Raw genomic sequence first — 24,774 nt, 5'->3', positions numbered from 1 at the left:
TTTTAACTGAGCCACCCAGGCGCCCTTAAAGCATTTAAATATATCTAGAATGTTCATTTTTTAAAGTTTAGGGTATTTAAAGCACCCAGTCTGTACTGACTGCAGTTGCACCTCATTATTTAACCTTTCACTTTTAAAATAGAGGTTTTGGGGCGCCTGGGTGGCTCAGTCGGTTAAGCGTCTGACTTCAGCTCAGGTCACGATCTCACGGTCCGTGAGTTCAAGCCCCGCGTCGGGCTCTGGGCTGATGGCTCAGAGCCTGGAGCCTGCTTCTGATTCTGTGTCTCCCTCTCTCTCTGCCCCTCCCCCGTTCATGCTCTGTCTCTCTCTGTCTCAAAAATAAATAAACGTTAAAAAAAATTTTAAATAAATAAATAAATAAAATAGAGGTTTTAATAGGTTTAGACGTAATGTCTTTTCTAAGGCACAAGAAAGGAGAGAAAGGTGGAATCATGCGTAAAACAGTGAATTTGGATAAAAAGTAAATTCTTAATCAGGGACAAGGAACCCATTCAGTAAACAGTTCCTGAATTTAAACTTTGTTAAAGTTAAACCCAATCTCTAAATAAACTTAGTTAGCAGAGTATAATAAAATGTTGTGTTACGGATTCTAAGAAGTTATGTACAGAAGGATAAAGCATATGAAAGAAGACACTTCATAGAGAGGGCAATCCTTATACTCAGAAACAGCAGCAAATGGTTACTTACCCAGTACACAGTGGAGCTTCCCAGGGCTGAAAAGCAGGTAGAAGAAGAGAAATTTCTAGTTTCAGTTCCAGTACAAGCCAAGAAGACTCAGGTAAATTGGGTTTTGAGAAATTTTTCAGTAGTTAGCTATTTCTTCACTTAACCTTTTGTCCTTGAAAGTGATTTTTTTCTGCTTAGAGAAGTTTCTGACAGTAATTACTGATCATCAAAACACTGAAAAGCACTCATGGTAGAATTGTAAAGGCAAGGCATTTTTTTTTTTTAATTTGTTTTAAAATTTTTTGAATGCTATACAAAAGAAATAGAAGTACAGTGAGATAGGTGCCATTTCTCTTTAGAAATTTTTACATAGTATTCAGAAACTTTCTCTAACCTGTAACTTTTTAAAATTAAACTTTTAAAAATTCCTATAGAATGTGATTTGTCTGTAAACCAGTTAAAAGTTTCATGTTTTATATTTTAAAATAGTGTAAGTTTTAAAAATCTTTATAATTTATCAGTTTAAAATTACTTAAGTCTCCAAATACAGTTGATGCCACAAGAAAATGTGTAAGTAAGTGTTTTGCGACTTTACATTCTTCTTGGCATCTCAAGGACTCTAGGGTAAGACTGCAGTGTATGATAGATTATTATTATTTTTTTTTTTTTTTAATTTTTTTTCAACGTTTTTTATTTATTTTTGGGACAGAGAGAGACAGAGCATGAACGGGGGAGGGGCAGAGAGAGAGGGAGACACAGAATCGGAAGCAGGCTCCAGGCTCCAAGCCATCAGCCCAGAGCCTGACGCGGGGCTCGAACTCACGGACCGCGAGATCGTGACCTGGCTGAAGTCGGACGCTTAACCGACTGCGCCACCCAGGCGCCCCAGATAGATTATTGAACTTAAGAAAGCAAGCTTGATGAGTCAGGATCATTTTATTAAACCTGAAAATCATAACCAACCATAATCTTGTAATGATACTCTTGGGCCCTACGGAAATTCTCTTGGATTGCCTTTTCGGAATGTTCTTATCAGATCTTTTTTTAGGATTGGCTTTTTTGTTATGTTTTTCTGGTGCCTTTGTTGCTTCCTGGTTGTTAGGTCTGTTTTTGATGCTGTCATTAATATGCATTCTTGTAGCATACTGGTTTTTAACTCTTTGAGTCAGATATTTTTTGAGAATCTGAAAACAGTGGACCCTTTCCATCATAGAATAGTATAGAGACACTTACAGATAAAACTTTGTCCATTCTCTCTGTGGTTGAATGTCACCCTGAAATGACTTCTAACCTTTCTCCATTAGGTTCTATTCTTTTTTTTTTTTTTTTTTTAATTTTTTTTTCAACGTTTTTTATTTATTTTTGGGACAGAGAGAGACAGAGCATGAACGGGGGAGGGGCAGAGAGAGAGGGAGACACAGAATCTGAAACAGGCTCCAGGCTCTGAGCCATCAGCCCAGAGCCTGACGCGGGGCTCGAACTCACGGACCACGAGATCGTGACCTGGCTGAAGTCGGACGCTTAACCGACTGCGCCACCCAGGCGCCCCTTTTAGGTTCTATTCTTAATGGTGAATGGACTCTCCTGAATTCTAAGAATGTATACCAAAAAAGAAGAACTGTACTTGAAAAATAAGTTTATATTGGGGCGCCTGGGTGGCGCAGTCGGTTAAGCGTCCGACTTCAGCCAGGTCACGATCTCGCGGTCCGTGAGTTCGAGCCCCGCGTCAGGCTCTGGGCTGATGGCTCGGAGCCTGGAGCCTGTTTCCGATTCTGTGTCTCCCTCTCTCTCTGACCCTCCCCCGTTCATGCTCTGTCTCTCTCTGTCCCAAAAATAAATAAAAATTGTTGAAAAAAAAAAATTTAAAAAAAAAAAAAAGAAAAATAAGTTTATATTAATCTAATTTTGCAAATTAAGAAAGTTTATTACAATCAAGTAAAAATTGGTATTTAGTAGAGTTTGAGTCTTTGTTTACTTTCTTATTTCTTAGACTCTACTATTCCAGAACGTCTAGCTCAAAGATGTTTTTTTGTCCATGGATTAGCCAATCTTTACCTCTAGCTATGTTATATGTGATCATTTTGGAGCTAAACATTCTTTTTTTTTTTTTTTTTTTTTTTTTTTTTTATGTTCACGTATTCATTTTTGAGAGGGAGAATGCATGGGGGAGGGGGGCAGAGAGAGAGGGAGACAGAGGATCTGAAGCAGGCTCTGTGCTGGCAGCAGAGAGCCCATAGTGGGGCTTGAACTCATGAACTGTGAGATCATGACCTGTGCCAAAGTTAGATGCTTAACCAGCTAAGCCACCCAGGTGCCCTTGTAACATTTGCATTTTTGTGTTTTCACTTAAACTCCTAAAAGGTGATTTTTTCAATCACGTTCCCTTTTTTGGAATGTGTTAACTTGTGTTTTGTGTATTTTTCTGATTTAAGAATATGTTTTTCACCAGGTTTTCTCCTAAACTCTGTGTTTTTAATTATGTTCGCTCAGATTTCCTCTGGTGAATACATTCAGATGTCTGGTCGAGCTGGAAGGAGGGGAATGGATGATAGAGGAATTGTGATTCTTATGGTGGATGAAAAGATGAGCCCAACGATTGGAAAACAGCTACTTAAGGTAACTGAGTTAAGATTCTGTGGCGTCACCAGGAATTTGAGAAACTTATTTCAGGAGGTACCTTGAAATTAGTTGTGTCAGTTCCAATACCTTTCTAAGTAGATGAGTTAATCTACTAAACCATTTGTGCTTGAAAGGTAGAAGACAGTAACTGCTCAAAGTGCTGTACCCTACTTTTGTACCCTACTTTCTGTTATAATAAGTAAAGATCAACTCATGTGAGGGAGGGAATGTAAAGATCCCCACAGAAGGCAGAAATATTTACTTTGCCCTCCCAATTTAAGACACTTTCCCTAACTGCCTTCTCCACTGAACAAATTGCTCTTCCTGAGTAGGGCACATGCTCTCAGTATTTTGGGCCATTACCTTCCCCTAGCTTTGTAACTCCACATAGCTTAATAAATTAATTCTGCAGTCTAGCATTCTAATGCTATTGATGGATCATAAATATCCCAACAAACAAAGTTCAACTTTTAAGCTTTTTTCAAATTAGCCTGTTCATTTTGTGTGTTTAGTATTTTTGTTTTGGATTGTCTTAAGGGTTTTATTTTTGTTTTATCTTGGAGAACTTCCCTGAGAAGTTCTCCTGCTTTCCTTCTCCTCCATGCAGTAAGAACTTATTAAAAATTCCTAGAGAAAACAGTAAGATGGGAAACTCAACATTAATTAAAAATATAAAATTAACTGGCAGATCATTAGCTAAAGCTTCAAAACTTGTTAATTTCATACATGGGTCATTATCTCTGAAATGGACCCTTTTCAGTTTCTAAGACTTGGGAACAGCAAGCAAGGAGAATTTGAGATATGGGTGTGGGAAGTCTTATATGCTAAAGCAAATATATGTAAGAGTATATGTTTTTTTTATTTGAAGACAAAGTTTATCTGTACATATTCATAGCCATCATACGGTGTTTTAGAGATTACCACTTGGAAACCTGTTTTTAAGTGTCCATGTAACTTTAGTTCTTCATGTAGAGAAAATGACACAAGATTAGAAATTTGTATTTTTAGTCTTCAAATTGTGCCAGATATAATAAACATTATTTTTCTTTCCTTGTGATCTATATATGGAAAAAATTGAATCAGGTTGCTAAATAGTAAGAAGCAGGATTTTAATGACAGTATCTGGTTCCTTTAGTACAGATTTTTCATTCCATTTACTTGGCATTTCTGCATGTAAAGTGCACCTGTTAAGTTTAAAAGTTCTTTTTCATTTCAAAAATTTTGTTGTGGAAAAAAATATTGATTCTTGAATATTCTGTTGAGATCTACCCTCAACAAATTTTTAAATTTCAAAATATATTATTGTTGACTATAGGTACACTATCATATGTCATATCTCTGGAGCTTATTTATCTTGCTTGACTGAAAGTTTATGACTTTTGATTAGTAATTAACCTTTTATATCCCACCTCAGTTGTTGGCAACCACCATTCTACTATTTGATTCCATGAATTTGACTATTTCAGAAAAATCATATTCGTGGATTCATGCAGTATTTATCTTTCTGTGGCTTATTTCATTTAGTATGATGTCCTCAAAGTTCATGTTGTCACATATTGCAGAATTCTTTTCTTTAAGGCTCAATTGTGTTCCATTTTATGTATATACCACCTTGTTTTTAATCCATTCACCTATTGATGGACATTTAGATTATTTCCACATCTTGGCTATGTGAATAGCACTGCACTGAACATAGGAGTGTTAGTATCTGGTCACCATTTTAATTTTGATTCTTTTGGTTAAATACCCAGAAATAGAATGCCAGATCATATGTAGTTCTTATTTTTTTTTTTTTTAATTTTTTGAGGAATATCCATTCTGACCGTTGTAGTACGCAAGAGTTCCCATTTCTCCCATCATTTTTATTTTAATGTTTATTTTATTTGAGAGAGAGAGAGAGTGTTAGGGAATGGCAGAGAGAGAGAGGGAGAGACACAGAATCTGAAGCATGCTGTGGACTCTGAACTGTTAGCACTGAGCCTGAGACAGGGCTTGAACTCACGAACCGTGAGATCATGACTTGAGCTGAAGTCAGATGCTTACTGACTGAGCCACCCAGGTGCCCCTTTCCATCATTTCTTTCTTTTTTTTTTTTTTTTTTTTTAAATTTTTTAAAATATCCGTCCATTTTGAGATTGAGTGAGAGAGAGAGAGAGACAGAGGACAAGCAGGTGAGGGGCAGAAAGAGAGGGAGACACAGAATCCGGAGCAGGCTCCAGGCTCTGAACTGTCAGCACAGAGCCTGACACAGGGCTCAAACCCAGGAACCGCAAGATCATGACCTGGGCCAAAGTCACATGCCCAACTAACTGAGCCACCCAGATGCCGCTCCATCATTTCTTAAATTAACTCTTTAAAGCAGGTTTATTGAGATATTATTCACATTGCATACATTAATCAATATTCCTGGTTTTTAATATACTCATGGTTTTGCCACCATCATTACAATCAGTTTGGGAATATGTTTATCAGCCCAAAAAGAAATCTTATATCCATTCAGTCACTCCCCATTTCCTTCCTCTTTCCTTTCCCCTAAGCAAACCACTAACCTATTCTTTGTCTCTATAGACTTGCCTTTTCTAGGCATTTCATATAAATGTATTCAGATAATATGTGATGTTTTGTATCTGGCATTTCTTTAGCATAATATTTTCAAGGTTTAGCCATATTGCAATATGTACCAGGTCTTCATTCCTTTTTATTGATGAATATTGTTCCATTGTGTGGATTTAGTACAGTTTATCCCTTTATCAGCAGATGTATATTGAGGTTGTTTGTACATTTTGGCTATTGTGAATAATGCTGTTATGAATGTTTCTTTATAGGTTCTTAGGTGAACTTGTTTTTACTTCTTTTCCATATATGCCTACGAGTAAAATTGCAACGTCATATGTAATTCTATGTTTAACCTTTTGAGGACTTGGCAGACTGTTTTTCCTCAGCAGGTGTACCATTTTACAGTCTTACCAGCACAGTATAAGGATTGTAATTTCTTTGCATTCTAGCCAACACTTGTTATTACCTGTCCTTTTGATTTATAATCATACTAGTGAATGTTGTACTAGTGGTACCTCTCACTTAGAATACTGTATAGTTTGACTTGTTGAAAGGGTATAGTACCTGCTTATTGATAATATTGCAGTTACATAAGCAAATATGTGTCTACATTTCTAGGTTTCTGGACACATTTATTGAGACTAACTGCCCTACTACTTTTTTTGTCCCCTAGGATTTTTTCAGGTAGTTTTACTATTGTTAAAGAATTTGTAGGCAACTTATTCAGAACAATAGCAACTAATAGTTTTAGAACATTTTACATATTTTAGGCATGGAAATAATTACTGGCACTATCCCAATTTTATAAATAAATAAGGCATACAGAAATTAAGAATTTTTTCCAAAGTCATTTTGTTGTTAAATGGCAAATCCTGCTTTTAAAGTAAGACAATGTGATTTCAGAGTCCATGCTCCTAACCACCATGTGCTACTACTGCTTCTCAGTACTTCATGCAAATAGATTGTTCAGTTACTGGCTCAGACAGAATTTGGCATGACAGCACATGCCAAATTGTTCTTTTGACAAACTTTTTTTTTTTTTTAATGTTTATTTTTGAAAGAGACAGAGTGTGAGCCAGGGAGGGGAAGAGAGAGAGAGAGAGGGAGACGCAGAATCCGAAGCAGGTTCCAGGCTGTGAGCTGTCAACACAGAGCCCGACGTGAGGCTCGAACTCACAGACTGTGAGATCATGACCTGAGTCAAAGTCGGATGCCTAACTAACTGGGCCACCCAGGTGCCCTATTCTTTTAACATACTTAATACAGTATATGAACTTATAAATCATTATAACCTTAGGTCTGTTTTATTTTCCTTTAAATGTCAATAATTGAGATTCGCCCTTAAGTAATAGGATTTTACTGAATGGAATGTTTATTTTCTCAAGTAATAATTAAAATACATAGATTATTCAGAGTCACTGTATGCTAAAGGAATTAGTATGCTTTGTACGTTGGTAAAATTTGGACCTGTTTGTCATATTTAATCATTTTTCCTTTTGTTAGGTTAAGTAGTCTTAGCCAGAAAGATGACAGAATACATCTGTTCATTGCTTGTTGGCTAAAGGTTATTTGTGGCAATTTACAGTATCTTAGCATGCACACACAGTTCTATATTTGTGCATGTAAATCATTTAATGATCTTACATTTAAAATATTTTAGTAATTTCTTTCTTAGCCTCTTTGGCTTGACTAGTTTTCTACCACCCATTATAAAAACGTATTCAACTTTCCAAAATGGCTCTTGTTACAGTGTCCTCTTTTTGTTTATCTAATACCTTCATATCCATTGCCCTTTAAAACTTTTTATTTTATTATGTTTATTTTTTAATGTTTATTTATTTTTGACAGAGAGAGAGAGTATGAACAAGGGAGGGGCCGAGAGGGAGACATAATCCAAAGCAGGCTCCAGGCTCTGAGCTGTCCGCACAGAGCCGGATGCAGGGCTTGAACCCACAAACCAGGAGATCATGACCCTGGTCGGGGTCTGAAGTCGGATGCTTAACTGAGCCACCCAGGTGCCCCCGTTGCCTTTTTTTTTTTTTTTTTTAAGTATATTTATTAATCTCTACACCTAACGTGAGCTTGAACTCATGACCCCCCAGATCAAGAGTTATATACTTTACTGATTGAGCCAGCTGAGTTCCCCTCCATCTGTTGCTTCTTATTTATGGTCAGAGTTTTTATCTATTAGTTCAGATAGAATTTGACATAAGACAGGAGCTTGTTCTTTTTGTATATACTTGATGTGAGCTACAAAAAAAACCAAAACAACTATTCATTATAGTGTTTTCTTAAATGAAAAGTTGGGTCAGACAGAAAGTGTGTGTATAATATCCAGAAAGACTGGTGAATGTATCTTTTATTCTTCAGCAGTTAAGAGATCCTTTACATTTCTCCAGTATAATCACAAAAACATATATATTCCATAATTTCTGAAATGAAATTTCAACTTAATGGTTTCTTACAGAACACATTGTGCTTTTTGTAAGAGACTATCCAGGCTTTCTGCTTATAAACAGTTGTGTGTTCATTTCAACCTGAATTATGTTGTTAACGGCTAAGGAAGATGAAATTTATTTCCTGGTTTTTCAAAGCTTTTGGAACTTTAGGAAGAACATACCTTGAGTATGTGATTTCTTATGGACCTTTTTTGAAGAAGTGGAAAGACCCGTGTTTATGCATTTTCTTCTGTCTTCCACTATTATAGTTCAAAAAGCAAAAATAGAGTGGCAATTTTTTATACTCCTTGCCTGAATGAACCATGCACTCTACAACTTCAGAAATCATTAGAAGTAGAATACCATTCGAAAGGTAGTATTAAAAATCTGCTTTGGAAAATTGATATGTAGCTCTCTTAATCGTACTACCTTTCAGTGAGCAACTTGTCAACTGAAATAATCCTTAAGGGGCGCCTGGGTGGCTCAGTTGGTTAAGCGTCTGACTTCAGCTCAGGTCACAATCTCGAGGTCCCTGAGTTCAAGCCCCGCGTCGGGCTCTGGGCTGATGGCTCAGAGCCCGGAGCCTGCTTCGGATTCTGTGTCTCCCTCTCTCTCTATCCCTCCCTGACTAGTGCTGTATCTTTCTCTGTCTCTCAAAAATAAATGTAAAATAATGCTTAAAAAACTACTTAGTATTGGCTACCGTTGTTCTAGGTTAAAGTTTAGGTGACCCTTTTATTAGGCTTTCTGTTGATACATGATTTAAAAATTTTATAATTTGGCTGATCAAATTAAATATATAAAAAGTTGAGAAATACTTGATCAATATTTGAGGGTTCCTATAATTTTAGTAATGTGAATATTGAATATTGAAAAGATAGGGATGTGAAATAAGTTGCAATTTAATTTGCCCTCTAGGAGGATTTTAGCCCACAGACTCCATAAAATGGATCCTCCTACCTCTTTAGCTTGAGCAAGTTTCTTCACATCTCTGAACCTGTTTCTTGTTTAAAATTAAGACAGTAAATTGGTTTTGTTAGGAATATTGTGAATTGAAAACTTATTATTGAAAGTGATTAGTATATTGATTGGCAAATGCTTTGTAGATGTGGTCATTTTTAAACTTGGTGAATCTATTTACATATATACATAGAACAGAAAGTGAGTAGCGAGCAGTATATGGCTCAATAGCACAGTGTCTACTAACTCCCAATTCGGGAAGGAAGAAGATGGATTTTCACACCAGCAATTAAATACTTGGCCAGAAAGTGACACATCACTACAATTTATTGGCCCACACACCAGGAGTCCAGAAATTGTAACCTTATGAAGTGCCTAGAAGGCAGAAAGCTAAACATACTTGGCTTTTATTTTAAGAACAGTTTTTTTTTTTTGTTTTTTTTTTATTTTAACGTTTAATTTTTGAGACAGAGACAGAGCATGAATGGGGGAGGGTCAGAGAGAGAGGGAGACACAGAATCCGAAACAGGCTCCAGGCTCCGAGCGGTCAGCACAGAGCCTGGCGCAGGGCTCAAACTCACGGACCGTGAGATCATGACCTGAGCCGAAGTCGGACGCTTAACCGACTGAGCCACCCAGGTGCCCCAAGAACAGTATTTTAAGAACTGCTGTTGGGGTGCCTAGTTGGCATCCAACCTTGGCTCTCAGGTCATGATCTCGCGTCTTGTAGTTTGAGTCCCCCGTTGGGCTCTGTGCAGACAGCTCAGAGCGTGGAGCCTGCTTTAGATTCTGTGTCTCCCTCTCTCTCTGCCTCTCCCCTGCTTACATTCTCATATCTCTCTCATTCAAAAATAAATAAACATTAAAAAAAAATTAAGAACTGCTGTTCATAGTCAGTGGATTTTTTCCCCCTTCCCTTTCCCAAATCTCAACTGTTTTATCACTTTGTGTTGGTCATTTAAAGGAAATAACTTAATACATTTCTATAGTATTCCTTAACATGGATTAAATTGTTAAGCAGTTTAATTGGCATCTGTATAAATTTATTTGAAAAAGTTACAACATTGACATTTTTTTTCCTCTTAGGGCTCAGCTGATCCTCTAAATAGTGCTTTCCATTTGACCTACAACATGGTTTTGAACTTGCTACGTGTAGAAGAAATTAATCCTGAGTACATGTTGGAAAAATCCTTTTACCAGTTTCAACATTATAGAGCAATTCCAGGAGTAGTAGAGAGTAAGTATAAAATTACTGTAACAGTCTATTTAGCTAGTAGAGTAATAGCATAATTACTGCATTATTGGCTGCTAGGCCATTGTTTATTTTCTGGTTAGCTATATCTTGGTTTTTACATAAAGTGAGTACTACAATCTGATTATTATAACCAACTAGAACATTTTAAAATAAAAGTAAGAAAACTCTGTCAGAATACCTTTATAGTTGGTTCAAATTTAATATAATTTAGTGTTATAGTCATATTACGTTATAGCTCATGTTGATGAATAATGATACAACAAAAAGCCTGGTATATTAAAATTTGACCTGTAAGAAGCATGTGTGTATTAGCCTTGCCCTTGTATGTTTTCTCAATATAAAAGAGTGCCACAGCACAGGTTTGTAAATGATTAAGGAAATTTAATACTTCAACTGGGATTTGAGTTCAGCCTTTTTAGAATTTCTAGCTCCTATTATGATAATGCTTTCTGAAGTTGAGAAACTAAGTGTTCTGTGGTAACTCTTTTCAAGTAGAATTGATTCTTAGAGGATATTTTGGCTGATCATCAGAGCTGATTAAAATCCAAAACAGAGGCAAAGATTGAAAATACTGTTTTGGGTAGATCTTACAAAAATCATACATAGTCATAAAGAAAAAGCCCCCAGAAAATTGAGCGGAAGATAAAGAGGAAAGTTAAAAACACTTGTAACCTCCTACAGAGCCAGCCACAACACTTTGTAGCTCTTCAAAGTTTTTTTCTTTCTCATACAAATGTTTTTTTTTAAGTGGGATTAAGTACATTAGTTCTTCCTTAACCATCGTTGTTATGTGTTCCAAGATTCCCACAGGATACCTGAAACCACAGACAGTTGTAACAATATATTGTAATAAAGGTTACATGAATAAGGTCTCTCTCTCTCTCTCTCTCTCTCTCTCTCTCTCTCTCTCTCTCTGTCTCTGTCTCTCTTTGTCTCTCTCTGTCCCTCCCTCCCTCCCTCCCAACCTCCCATACCCCACCCCCAAAATATCTTATTATACTGTACACACCTTTCTTGTGATGGTAAAATGCCTACCTGATGAGGCGAAGTGAGGTAAATGACATAGGCATTGTGATGTAGTGTCAGGCTACTATTGACCTTCTGACAGATCATCTGTTTATAGAATGCATTTGAACACAAGTAACTGAAACCACAGAAAGCAAAACTGTGGATAAGGGGGAAGATGACTGTATACAGTTTTTATAAAAGTAACAATGGCATTTACATTTAGTACCTTTTGTTAAATATTTACCTTATGCCTTGGCTTTGTGTTAATACTTTACATTCATTACCAGCTCTGGCTTTTTAAAATTTAATTTCCAGTATTTTTTGAAAGTATGATATTTATAACTACATAACATTTCCATTTTATAAATGTGCTATGATACATTTAACAATAAAGGCAAATTTGAGATACTTTTATATCAGTTCAATTTTTATGTAGCCAAAAGTAAATGAATTTTAATAATGTGCCTTAAAGGAAAAAGGCTAAAAACATCCAACTGTGTTAATTTATTTTTTCTTTTTCTTTTCTTTACCTTTACATGGATGATAGATCATAGTTATTTCTTCTTATGTTAATTTTTCAGGTCTTAAGTAAGAGAGGGTTCTTCATTACAAACTATAAAACTGGAAGGAGCTTTGTGATCATTTTACAAGTTGTTTTAAAGACCTAGCACTCCCTTCTCCCTGAATCCCTGTATCCTTATTGCTAAGTGCCATGGCTTCCCCTTCAGATTCTGATTAGACTTTACCAGCCATGTGGGACCAGTCATTCGCCAATCACTGGAAGATTGAGCCCCCAGATACATTTGTTTGTCCTGTCCCCAGCAACCCCAGTTGATGGCCACAAACAAAGCAGATCTGGTTTTGGATGATACCATTCCATGTCCTTAACCAGAGATACTGAGGAAATAACTTTCCAAATATTGTCTTACAAAATGACTATCACTGTAAAACAATACTTGTCACCAGCCAGTGAACAAGTAGTAGAAACCCACAGGTTTGGTGCACTTTGATTTGAGGGAAAGTAGGGCAGGGCATCTATCTGGAAAGAAGTTTGGAAATTCTGGGGGAAACCTAGTCAAAAAAAGAAGTGGGATCTTGATGAGCTGCCCAAATTTGAGACAAATTTTTAGGTTTGGCGAGGCACACTGTGCAAGGGGTAGAAACATATAGAAGGCATAAGGAAATTACAAATTGCAGTTAGAGGTCACAAGTGCCCAAAGTCCGTTCTGAATTTTTATGAGGCAAACTTGCCTGCAAATGTAATGGTTGTCATTGTAAGATCAAATTTTATTGAACGTGCTGCTGTTACAAGGTCAGTGATAGCTCCTAACTCCAAGTGGATTGGATATGTTTGGAGCAGCACAGACTGGATCCAGGAAAACATTGTCTTATTTGCTGCCTGCTCTCCTCCACATCCATCAGCCATTCCTAAAGAGAGCTGATGGGTTTGTTTGCTTGGTGCTGGCACCATCTTGAGAACTGGCCTAACATGTACAGCAAGTAGCTGCTGAATACTGTCGAGCATGTCAGTGGAAGCCCACTTGCATCTGTGGTGGTGCTCCTCAGGGACCACATATTTGTGATTTGTAGAGAGGTGTGGAAATCTGTATTGCATTACCTGGAAGACTATTTAGAGTGTGGAAAACCAGTCAGAGAAGAACCACCTACTTTGTCCTTGATGAAGTAGATGGAATGCTTATAGGGGCTTCGAGCCCCAAATAAGGAAGATTGTGGGTCAGATAGGACCTGACAGGCAAACCCTAATGTGGAGTGTGACTTGGCCCAAAGAAGTAAGACAGCATGTTAAAGATTCTCTTAAAGAACTACATTCGTATAAACATTAGTGCACTAGAACTGAGTGCAAACCACAACATTCTTCACTTTGTAGGTGTGTGTCATGGTGCAGAAAAGGATGAAAAACTTACTCGTCTAATAGAAGAGATCATGAGAGAGGAGTACAATAAGACCATTTTTGTTGTTGTTGAAACCAAAAAAAGATGTGATGAGCTTACTAGATAAATGAGAGATGGATGTCCCACCATGGGTATCCATAGTGACAAGGGTCAGCAGGAGTATGACTGGGTTCTAAATGAATTCAGACATGGAAAAGCTCCTATTCTGGTTGCTACAGATGTCACCTCCAGAGGACTAGTTGTGGAAGATGTGAAATTTGTCATTGGATATGACTACCCTAACTCCTCAAAGGAGTTCATTAAATTGGAAGAGCTGCTCGCAGTACACAGCACAAAACAGGCACAGCATACACTTTTTTTTACACCTAATAAAATAAAGCAAGTGAGTGACCTTATGTCTGTGCTTCCTCAATCTAATCAAGAGCACTTATTCCCAGTTTGCTTCTGTTGTTTGAAGACAGAGGTTCTGGTTGTTCCAGGGGTAGAGGAGGCATGAAGGATCACCGTTGGGACAGATACTCTCTGGGCAAAAGTTGTGGATTTAATACCTTTAGAGAGAAGTAAAATTAGGACAGAGGTTACTGTAGTCTGCCTAAGAGATTTTGGGGCAAAAAGTCAGAATGGTATTTATAGTGCTGCATTCTACACCTGTGGGAACTTTGGAAGTAATTTTGTGTCTCTTTACCAGTTTTAGGACTGGTAATCCAATGGGCACTTACCAGAATGGTTATGATAGCACTTAGCAATATGGAAGTAATATTCCAAATAATGCACAGTAGTATGAACCAAAGGGCATATGCGTATCCTGCTACTGTGGCTGTGCTATGATTGGCTATCCAGTGCCAACAGATTATTCTGAGTAATACTTGAGAAGTATCTGTAAATGTCTGTTTTTCGTAATTGTTCTTTATCTTCTATGTTTTCAGACAAGATAGTTTTTTAAAACTATGTATTTATTTATGCAGAGAAAGAGCACACAGGCATGTGTAAGTGAAGAAGGGGCAGAAAGAGAAAATCCCAAGCAGACTCTGTGCTGACAGCTCAGAGCCTAATGTGGGGGCTCAGTCTCCTGAACTGTGAGAAATCCACAGTGACTCTTAGCCGAAATCCAGAGTCAGGCGCTTAACAGACTGAGCCACCCAGACATCCCAGACAAGATAATTAATAAATAAAGGAAAATGCAGATATGACTGCACTGCAGCAGTATTTATGGTATACATTTTCACTATGTAAGTTGGATATTTCTCTGCATTCCTGAAACAATTTTTAGGGTGGTTTTTTTTTTTTGTATTAGAAAATGCAGGCTTTGTTTTCATAAAAGTAAATGTACAGTAATTAGAAATAAAATAAATGAAGGCAACACATGACCTTCTAATGAAAATATTTGAAGACTGAAAAAAAAAAAATAAAGGCCTAAGAATAAATAAAGGTCTAGGGAAGTTTAACTCAATATCTGTGGGTATACGTTTGATTCGTGGCATAATTAGGATTAGAATCTTGGACTCATGCTGCTAAGCTAAGCTGTTTTTATTAAGTCATAGGTCATTCTTTTTTTTAATGTGGTAAGAATAGATTCAGTAACTTCTCTGACTGAAAAATACAAGGCTGAAAAAAAGGTGATTAAAGAAACTTGAGCTGGTTGGTTTTTTATTTTTTATATTTTGGGAAAACTTTTTAATGTTTATTTATTTTGAGGGGGAGAGAGATCCCCTTCAAAATTTTGAGATCACAACCTGAGCTGAAGTCAGATGCCCAACCAACTGAGCCATTCAGGTGCCCCTGAGCTGGCTGGTTTTAAGACTTACCTTTACTTTAAATACCACAAACAAAACTTGAATTTTTAAAATACACCTTATAAAATTAATGGCAAATGTATGTAATTTCAGATTATATTTATTATTTTCTTGTTAAGTATGTGATGCCATTTGTCTTGGTGAATAATTATGACCTTAGCAAAGAGAATAATGATTCTCTTTTGTCAAGGAAGCATATTTTTAAAGGGGTTATAAATCTTTCTCCTGCAAAGTAATTATATATAATAATAGAATAAAAAACAGTATCAGTAAGATTTAAGTACATTGTGGATTTGGATGTAAATTAAGGAAGTATTTTTATCAGGTTAGGACATTCATTAATTTTGCTTCATATGTAGAAATTTCCGATGCTGCCTTTGAAACACATATACGGTTACAAGCCAGCTTAATATTTTAAATAAAAAGAATTAAACTTTAAAATATTCCTACTGGGGTGCCTGGGTGGCTCAGTCAGTTAAGTGTCCGACCTTGCCTCAGGTCATGATCTCTTGGTTCATGGGTTTGAGCCCAAATTAGGCTCTGTGCTGACAACTCAGAGCCTGGAGCCTGCTTCGGATTCTGTGTCTTCCTGTCTCTCTGCCCCTCCCCCACTCATGCTCTGTCTCTCCTTCTCTCTCATAAACAAACATAAAAGATTTTTTTTTTAAATATTCCTACTAAGCAGTTGCCACTAGGTCATGCATGAATGGGATAATTATATACACACATACACAGCCATTAGTTAGATTGGTTTAGTTACTGAATAACCAAGAGAAATAGGAGGCACATTGGTGCACCAACCTTTCATGTTTTTTCTTTATAAAAATACTGTATTCTAACAACCAACAAATTCTTTTTAATTTCACTTTATATTATTCTTTTATAATTCCTTAGAAAGTATGCCAGATATGGTGGGGGATAGAGTGAGAACTCAGTATTTTCCCATTTATTTAAACCCCTTTTTATGACTTCTCACTGGACTCAGATTATTAAATATGACTTTGACAAAGTCTCTGCTACCTACTCTGTGAACTTAAACATTACCATCATTTCTCAATCCCCTGTTCTCTGTCTCTCTGAGCCCTAGCTGCTGTTATTTTCAGGGTGGTTCTGACTGACTTGCCTTTTAAAGGGATTGTAAATAACATAATCTGCAACTCCTGGTATTGCTACGATACATACACTGGATTCTTCCTGTACTTGAATTATCCCTGCTTTCCCTACCTATGTTTTTAAAGGAGAAAGACCTTTTTTTTTCTGACCTTTTGATACTAATAAAAAGATTAAGTGTTGAGTAGAAAAGTTTAATGTGAAAGAGGTAGAAATTTAAGTACTGAAAAAGAATTGATGACAGAATTGTACCACCTTTGCTACAGTCTGCAGGACTGAGTGGTATGACCCAAGAGTCATGTTGGTGTAGGAGAAGATGGTTTTAGGTGATAAAGGCTATGCTGTGTGCTTTAAAATTGCAGAATACATCTTAAATGCAGTTTGTTCTCATTTTCAGTTATTACGAAGAAGGGTATAATTCCTTTTGCTATTGATACTGCTAGAACCTTTTCAAGAGAGCTGGTATTATTTTCATCATATTAAATATATCCAAATGAAAATGGAGACTGTTGTCTTTGAAGTATAGAATTAATCTTTATACCTTCTTGTGGTTTGCAAACTTAGATGGCTGGCGTACATGAGATGTTTTCATTTTGATTTACTGAGTCCACATTAGATTTTCCAGTGGGCTATAGAGAAAAACTTCTAGGATTTCACTGTTCTTATACTGAAAGGGAAAATGCTAAATCAATTTTAATCTTTTGTGTAGTGTCATTAATAGATAACGCAATGGTTAATAGCAAGAGTTGTGAAGTTAAATATGGGTTTGATTCAAGACTATCTGAGCCTTAAGTTTGCTCATATCAGCCACTTGTATAATATCTAATTCATCCAGTTCATAAGAATTAAGTGAGAGAATTTATGTTAAGTGCTCATCTAGTAGTTTTAATTACTGATAGCATTGCTATACAGATCAGTAAAGCCATTTAAACTTTAATCTTTTAGAAAAATTTGCTCAATACTGGAAATAGCAGTCCTTTCCCCATCACTCCCAGGTCTATATCTGTGCACATATTATAGGATATTAATATATTTTTGGAACCACCACCTTGCCTCTCCCTCAAAAGGAGGAAATTGGTTGCTAACTGTCTTAACAGTTTATGAGAATATCTGTCACATGCTGTTTCCTAAGATACTGAGGCTTTCCTATGGTGCTACACTGTAGTAAAACCAGCTTTTTATACTCAGGTTTCTCTACACTTGCAAAGTTCTGTATGGCTGTAATTAGAATCTTAGATACAAAATGCATGTGACTTCTTAAAATGTCTCAGACTTTTGATTCATTAGTTAAGTGGTCTAAGCACAGAAGTGATTTGGAGTGGAGGATGGGGAACAATATTTAAGCCCCTATTGTCTCCATAAACAAATTCTGTCAGTGCTTAGTGTTTCATTGATGCCTACCAGTGTTACTTTGTAACTTTAAATGGGGCAGCAGGATTAACATTTCTGTGTCGTTTTCCTTACAAAATTTCTTTTTTTTTTTTTCAACGTTTTTTATTTATTTTTGGGACAGAGAGAGACAGAGCATGAACAGGGGAGGGGCAGAGAGAGAGGGAGACACAGAATCGGAAACAGGCTCCAGGCTCCGAGCCATCAGCCCAGAGCCTGACGCGGGGCTTGAACTCACGGACCACGAGATCGTGACCTGGCTGAAGTCGGACGCTTAACCGACTGCGCCACCCAGGCGCCCCAAAATTTCTTTTTTTTTTAAGTCTATCATTTTTGAGAGGGAGAGAGGGAAGGTGACCAGACACAGAGAGAGAGAATTCCAAGCAGACTCTGCATGGTCAGTGTGGAGGCTGCGAGAGAGAGAGAGAGACAGAGAGAGAGAGAGAGAATCCTAGCAGGTTCTGCATGGTCAGTGTGGAGCCTTACCTGGGGCTCGAACTCATGAACTGTGAGACCACAAACTGAGCTGAAATCAGGAGTCGGATGTTTAACTGACTCAGCCATCTAGGCGCCCCCTGCCCCTTATAAAACTGCTTATTCACTTTAGTCTGTCAAATATTCTTTTATAGTTTTATATTGTTTTTTTAATAATATTTATTGCCATATATGTGGTAAGAATTGCTTCTAGTCTTCATTGAATGTAGTACAGTTCTTATAAGAAGCCATGCAGTTTATTTAAAAATAACTTAAGATGATGTATTATGCCTAAGGAAATGCAGAAGACCAGAAATTTGAGGGAACAGTCTGTGAGAATGTTGAAGATGATAATAAAAATAATAATGAAACTTGTAATATCCTCCCTGAGTGTGTACTGTGTGTTATACTCTTAGCTAAGTTCCTTCCGTATCTTTTGTCAGTTAATCTCTAATTATAGTCTTGTGGAGAATGGGTGCTCTTGTTATCTTCACTTTGTGGATAAAGAAATTAAAACATGCAGATTACATAGAGTTTGATCAATGGAATAGAATTGAGAGTCTAGAAGTAAATCCATACACCTGTCATCAGTTGATTTTCTTTTTTCTTTTTTTTTTTTTTTTTTCGAAAAACAACAAAACAGGGGCGCCTGGGTGGCGCAGTCGGTTAAGCGGCCGACTTCAGCCAGGTCACGATCTCGCGGTCTGTAAGTTCGAGCCCCGCGTCGGGCTCTGTGCTGACAGCTCGGAGCCTGGAGCCTGTTTCCGATTCTGTGTCTCCCTCTCTCTCTGCCCCTCCCCCGTTCATGCTCTGTCTCTCTCTGTCCCAAAAATAAATAAAAAACGTTGAAAAACAACAAAACAAACAAAACTTAGGTTTTTAAATAGACTCACTTTTTTTTTTCAATATATGAAATTTATTGTCAAATTGGTTTCCATACAACACCCAGTGCTCATCCCAAAAGGTGCCCTCCTCAATACCCATCACCCACCCTCCCCTCCCTCCCACCCCCCATCAACCCTCAGTTTGTTCATCATTTGATTTTCAACACATGCTCTTGGAGCAATGGGATAGCCACAGGTAAAAAATGAGGGGCGCCTGGGTACCTGAGTCGGTTAAGCATCTGACTTCGGTTCAGGTCATGATCTTATGGTTTGTGAGTTTGAGCCCCGTGTCGGGCTCTGTGCTGACAGCTCAGAACCTGGAGACTGCTTCAGATTCTGTGTCTCTCTCTCTCTCTCTCTGCCCCTCCCTTGCTCGCGTTCTGTCTCTCTCAAAAATAAACAAACATTTAAAAAATGAAATAGACGCACCATATACAAAAATTAACTACAATTAAATGAATGTCCAGAAAGAAGAGCTGAAACCATAAAACTCTTAGAAGAAAACATAGATATAAATCCCCATAACCTTGTATTTGGCAGTCATTTCTTATATAAGACAATGAAAGTGGAAGCAACAAAAGGAAAAGTAAATAAATTTTGATTTCATCAAAATTTAAAACTTTTATGCTTTCATAGACACCACTAGTAAATAAAGTAAAAAGTAAAGTCTACAGAATGGGAGAAGATAATTTGCAAATCACATATCTCATAAGGGTCTAATATCCAGAATATGTAAAGAACTTTCAATAACTCACAAACAGAAAAGACAATGTAATTTTTAAATGGACAGAATGTTTGAATAGACATTTTTCCACAAAGAGGATAAACCATTAGCCAACAAGCACACAAAAAGATGCTCAATATCATTAGTTATTAGGTAAATGCCAGTCATAACCACATAGAGATGCCACTTCACACTCACTAGGATAGGTTTTGGGTTTTTTTGTTTTTTGTTTTTTAAATTGTTTTCAGTGTTTTATTTATATTTGAGAGAGAGAGTGTGTGTGAGCAGGGGAGGGGCAGAGAGAGACAGAATCTGAAGCAGCCTGCAGGCTCTGAGCTGTCAGCACAGAGCTCCACATGGGGCTTGAACTATGAACTGTGAGATCATGACCCGACCTGAAGCAGATGCTTAACCAACTGAGCCACCCAGGTGCCCCGTTTTTTTTTGTTTTGTTTTGTTTTTTAAGATAATTAACAAAACGGTATGGTAATGGTGGAAAATAGTTCACTTCCTCAGCAAGTTAAATATAGAATTATTATAATATCCAACACTTGCACTCTTGGGTATATAACCAAAAACAGAAAAGTATTTTCAAACAAAAACTTGTGCATGAATGTTCATGACAACACTATTCACAGTAGCCAAAAGGTGGAAATAATCCAAATGTCCATCAACTGATAAACAGATCACCAAAATGGTATACTTATATAGTGGAATAATATTCAGCCATAAAAAGGAGTGAAGTACTGATACATGCTGTGCTACAGTGTGGTTAAACCTTGAAAACATGCTCAGTGAGGGAGGCCAAACACAAAGGGCACATATATGTGATTACATATGTGTGAAATATCTAGAATCCATACAGACAGAAAGGTTGTCAAGGACTAAGGGAAGGAGGGAATGAGGAGTGTTTACTTAATGAGTATGGAGTTTCCATTTGGAGGAGTGAAAATATTCTAGAAGTGATTGCTGGTGATAGTTGCATATGTTGTGAATGTAGTAAATGTATTAATGGTGAGTTTTATGGTTTGTGTGTTTTACCCCAGTTGAAATAGTGTTTGTTCACAATGGGATGGAGGTGTAATGAAATGAGTGAGGAAGGGAAGTCAGCACTAGGTGCAAGAATCAGAGCAGGGAGTGGTATCAAATGGTTAGATTGAGAGGACACTTCTGGAAAGGGGCCTCTGTTTTGGCCACTGACTCAGTAGAGAAAGAACTGAAGTTGAATTGCCAGTCCTCAGTTTTAGCGACCTACACCCTGGTGGTGGTAAAAGTCTGATGTCAGTAGCAAACTGGATTCTTGCTGAAAGTGAAAGCATCATATTATTTAAAAGATCCAAAATAGTTCTATCCAGTGGGACTTTACACAGTGGTGGAAATGTTCTATATCTGTGCTATTCAAGTACAGAAGTCAGTCAGTAACCGCATATGGCAGTTGAGAATTTGAAATGGTGCTAGTGCTATTGAGGAACTAAATACTTAATTTTGAATTAATTTTAACTTAAATAGCCACATATGGCTAGTGTCTGCTGGCAATATATTGGAAAGGGCTGACAAAGTACATTTCTACCATCACAGAAAGTTTTACAAGATAGTGCTGTATTGAGCAGGATAGGCCTAGTATAAGTAACCCCCTTCCCACATCCATAGGAGTGAAACAGTTTATCACATGTCTGCCAATTCAGACTCACTTTGAGGATTGACAGTTAGTGATTTGAGGAACTTTAATGTGGCACCTTAATGTAGAAAGGAGAAAAGACACAGGATGACTTACAGTTATCAATGCAGGCTGACTTTCTTTTCCACATTTGTAGTAGGAAAACAGAGGTATCTTTTATAAAATTTATGTAAGTATATTTTTTAAATATTTTGTATGTGTTTTATTTACAGAGGTAAAGAACTCAGAAGAACAGTATAATAAAATAGTAATACCAAATGAGGAAAGTGTTGTCATCTATTATAAGATTAGACAGCAGCTTGCCAAACTGGGTAAAGAAATTGAAGAATATATTCACAAACCAAAATACTGCTTACCATTTCTACAGCCAGGTCGTTTGGTAAAGGTATGTCATTTTTTGTAAATTATTTGGATGTTTCAGTATTTAATATTTTTTGGATCAAGATTTTAATTTTTTGTTTTTAATTTTTTAGTGTTTACTTCTTGAGAGGGGTGGCAGAGGGACAGAGAGAGAGGGAGACATAGAATCCGAAGTAGGCTCCAGGCTCTGAGCTGTCAGCACAGAGCCTGACGCAGGGCTCAAACTCATGAACTGAACCGCAAGATCGTGACCTGAGCCTAAGTCAGACGCTCAACTGACTGAGCCACCCAGGCGCCCCTTAATTTTTTTTTTTCTTGTACAAATGCTTCCTGCTACAAGACTTGATCTGTATTAATTATATTGTTCTTACACATTTCACATGGGATTGATTGGGGGTAGGGTCATGGGTGAAGACCTTTTAATCTACACTGATTTTCATCTTGGGGGATATAAATTGAAGTAGACACTTTTGGAAATAAAATATTTCCAGTAATCAAAAAATAGAAGCGGTTTTGTAGGTAGTTTTAAGAACTGGTTGAAGTCATTAGCTATAAAATATAGAAAGATTTCAGATATTTTCAGAACATATGCATCATATCATTTTAAAAATTTGATTGCCAGTTGAGAGATTCCTATTGCTATTCTAGAGGCCTGTGAAATTTGGTGGTGATTTCTTTCTTTAAGGCTAATAATCTTTTTACTTATGTTTAATAGTGATCTTTCAACAAATATTTTACCAGGAAAACGCAAAGTTTTCTTAGCCTATATATAACATGGGCATGGAAGTCTACAATTGTCTTTTGACATAAATGTTCTTGTTTACTTGCTTCCTTTTCTTTTTAGGTAAAGAATGAAGGAGATGATTTTGGCTGGGGAGTAGTGGTAAATTTCTCCAAAAAGTCAAATGTCAAGGTAAGCCATTTCCCTTGAGGTAGAATCATATATAAATTTTTCGTGAAGTTTTTTCAGACTCATGAAATTGATCAAAGTAGAGATAGCATTACTTTAAGAGAAGCTGTATTAAATTCTACCATGAGGAATTAAGGTTTTGAATTATCTTAAATTTTATCCTTAAAGTGCTGTGGTTGTTTTCCTAACAACCACAGATTTTAATTTCATTACAATATGCATGTCTTCTCTGAATTCATTAGTACTTTTTATAATTTTACTCTTTAAACTGAATATTAGAAAAAATTATCTTCTGACACTGAAAATTAGAATTTTGATTCAGGTATATAATACAGATTTGAAGAAAAGGTATTAGAAGAGCTAGATTTACTTATTCCCTCTAAAGGAAGACAGTAATGAAGTTTACTTTGGTCATTATTTATATAAATATTTTGGGAAGATTATTTGTATATAAAATCAAGGAAGATTTTGTTAACTTGTTACGTCAGTGACTGTCTTGAAATTAAGTTAGCCATTCCGTCTGTTATGTTTTCTGTCAGTGTGTAACCTCAGGCAAGATATTTTGTGTCTCCATGTATATTTTTCCTTATTTTAAAAAATGAATAGTTTTCATAAGATGGTATCTGCATTCTCATGAGGTTTACCATTATGATTTTATTGTCACTAACTTCTTTTTCCCACCTGTGAATAAAACATGTAGGAATTAAGCTTTCGGATTGGAAGTTATTCCTGATAAATGTAAATGAATTTGGAGATACTGAAGCATTTGTTTTGGAGAAACAATTAAGTTCATAGGTTTGTAATGGGTGTTTTTGTGAGTGATCTGTGATTAATCCCACTGAAGAACTTCTTAAGGATATTCAGTTTGTTTTTACCATTTTGATAAATTACCATCTTCATTAGTAATTATAAGATTTGTTTTTTAAGTATTGTCACACTTGGATCCCAATTTAATAAACATTTATTGGCCACACGCAAAATCTCCGTGCTTACATCTTTTGGTGAACAGCAGAAAGCAGATAATTAAAATAAAAGGCAGGATAGTATAAGTATTTTAGTAAAGATGTAAGTAAAGTGCATTTGTAGCACAGAGGAAAAAGAAATTATGTCTGAGCTATTAGAGATGGCATCTGATTAGGAAGATAATTTAAACTTTCAAAGGAACCTTGAAGAAAGAGTAGTATTCATTTAATGAATATTTACCACTGGAGGCGCAGCGATGTGCAGCAGGCCCAGAACATTTCAGTTAAAGAGTAAAATTTTTAAAAGTATTGAAGTTAATCATGGAAAATAGTTAAAATATACATTTGAGTATATTGGGTCTCAATCTAAACATGTGAAAACAATGGTAGAACATATGTTTGAAGATGAGTTGGTTGGCTGATTGGTTTGCTTGCATTTAGTTTGGTTGTTAGTTTTTTTAATGTTTATTTTTGAGGGAGGGATTGATCTGATCAGAAGTTACTGTATTGTTACAGTGTTTGAAGGATATTGGAAGAGATAGCATAGTAGACGCAAGTTTGTCAATTTAAGGAGACTCTTACTCTTTCAGGAGTGAGTCAGAAGGAGGATGGTAATAGAAGGGTTCACATGGTGGAGACTGAGGAACTAAAATGGACAGACTTGTGTGGGAAGTTGGGGGGAGTGTTAGTGATGGTAAGGTTTCAAAAAAAGTTGGCTTTATTGAGTCTAACAGTATTAAACTGGATAAAGTTGCCTCTTTCATTCTGTCCTTCCCCTTTTTTAAAAACACATAATGAAGTGAAGCTTGGGATTTTAACCTTGACAAAGATTGCATCAGTATTATTCATTTGAGTTGTGACTAGCTCTGACTTAGAGCCTTTTATATTTTCTATTTCACTACCTTTAGCCATGAGAAACTATTAAATGCTTGCCTACCTCTTCCCCTTTCCATACACACACACATTATTTTCTTTAGGAGTAATTATTAGTAACATAGATAAGATTTTCCTTGAGAAGCACTTTAAAGGATGGTAGTCTTTATTGAAACTTCTG

The 24,774-nt window shown here is 36.6% G+C and overlaps 1 protein-coding gene and 1 pseudogene across 1 annotated transcript in view; both read left to right on the top strand.

Moving 5' to 3' along the window:
- MTREX (Mtr4 exosome RNA helicase) overlaps positions 1–24,774 on the top strand; it is a 108,399-nt gene that overhangs the window by 34,129 nt on the left and 49,496 nt on the right. The window contains exons 15-18 of the mRNA XM_058732467.1: positions 3,178–3,303; positions 10,347–10,497; positions 21,701–21,873; positions 22,693–22,761. Coding sequence (XP_058588450.1) covers positions 3,178–3,303; positions 10,347–10,497; positions 21,701–21,873; positions 22,693–22,761 — 519 coding nt within the window. The remainder of the gene's footprint in view (positions 1–3,177; positions 3,304–10,346; positions 10,498–21,700; positions 21,874–22,692; positions 22,762–24,774) is intronic.
- Positions 12,275–14,603, top strand: LOC131489128 (probable ATP-dependent RNA helicase DDX5; annotated as a pseudogene).

This window comes from Neofelis nebulosa, chromosome 1 (genome assembly GCF_028018385.1).
Source record: "Neofelis nebulosa isolate mNeoNeb1 chromosome 1, mNeoNeb1.pri, whole genome shotgun sequence".
Lineage (NCBI taxonomy): Eukaryota > Metazoa > Chordata > Mammalia > Carnivora > Felidae > Neofelis > Neofelis nebulosa.
Note: the sequence above shows the minus strand (reverse complement) of the source record. Positions and strands in the feature narration are given on the sequence as shown.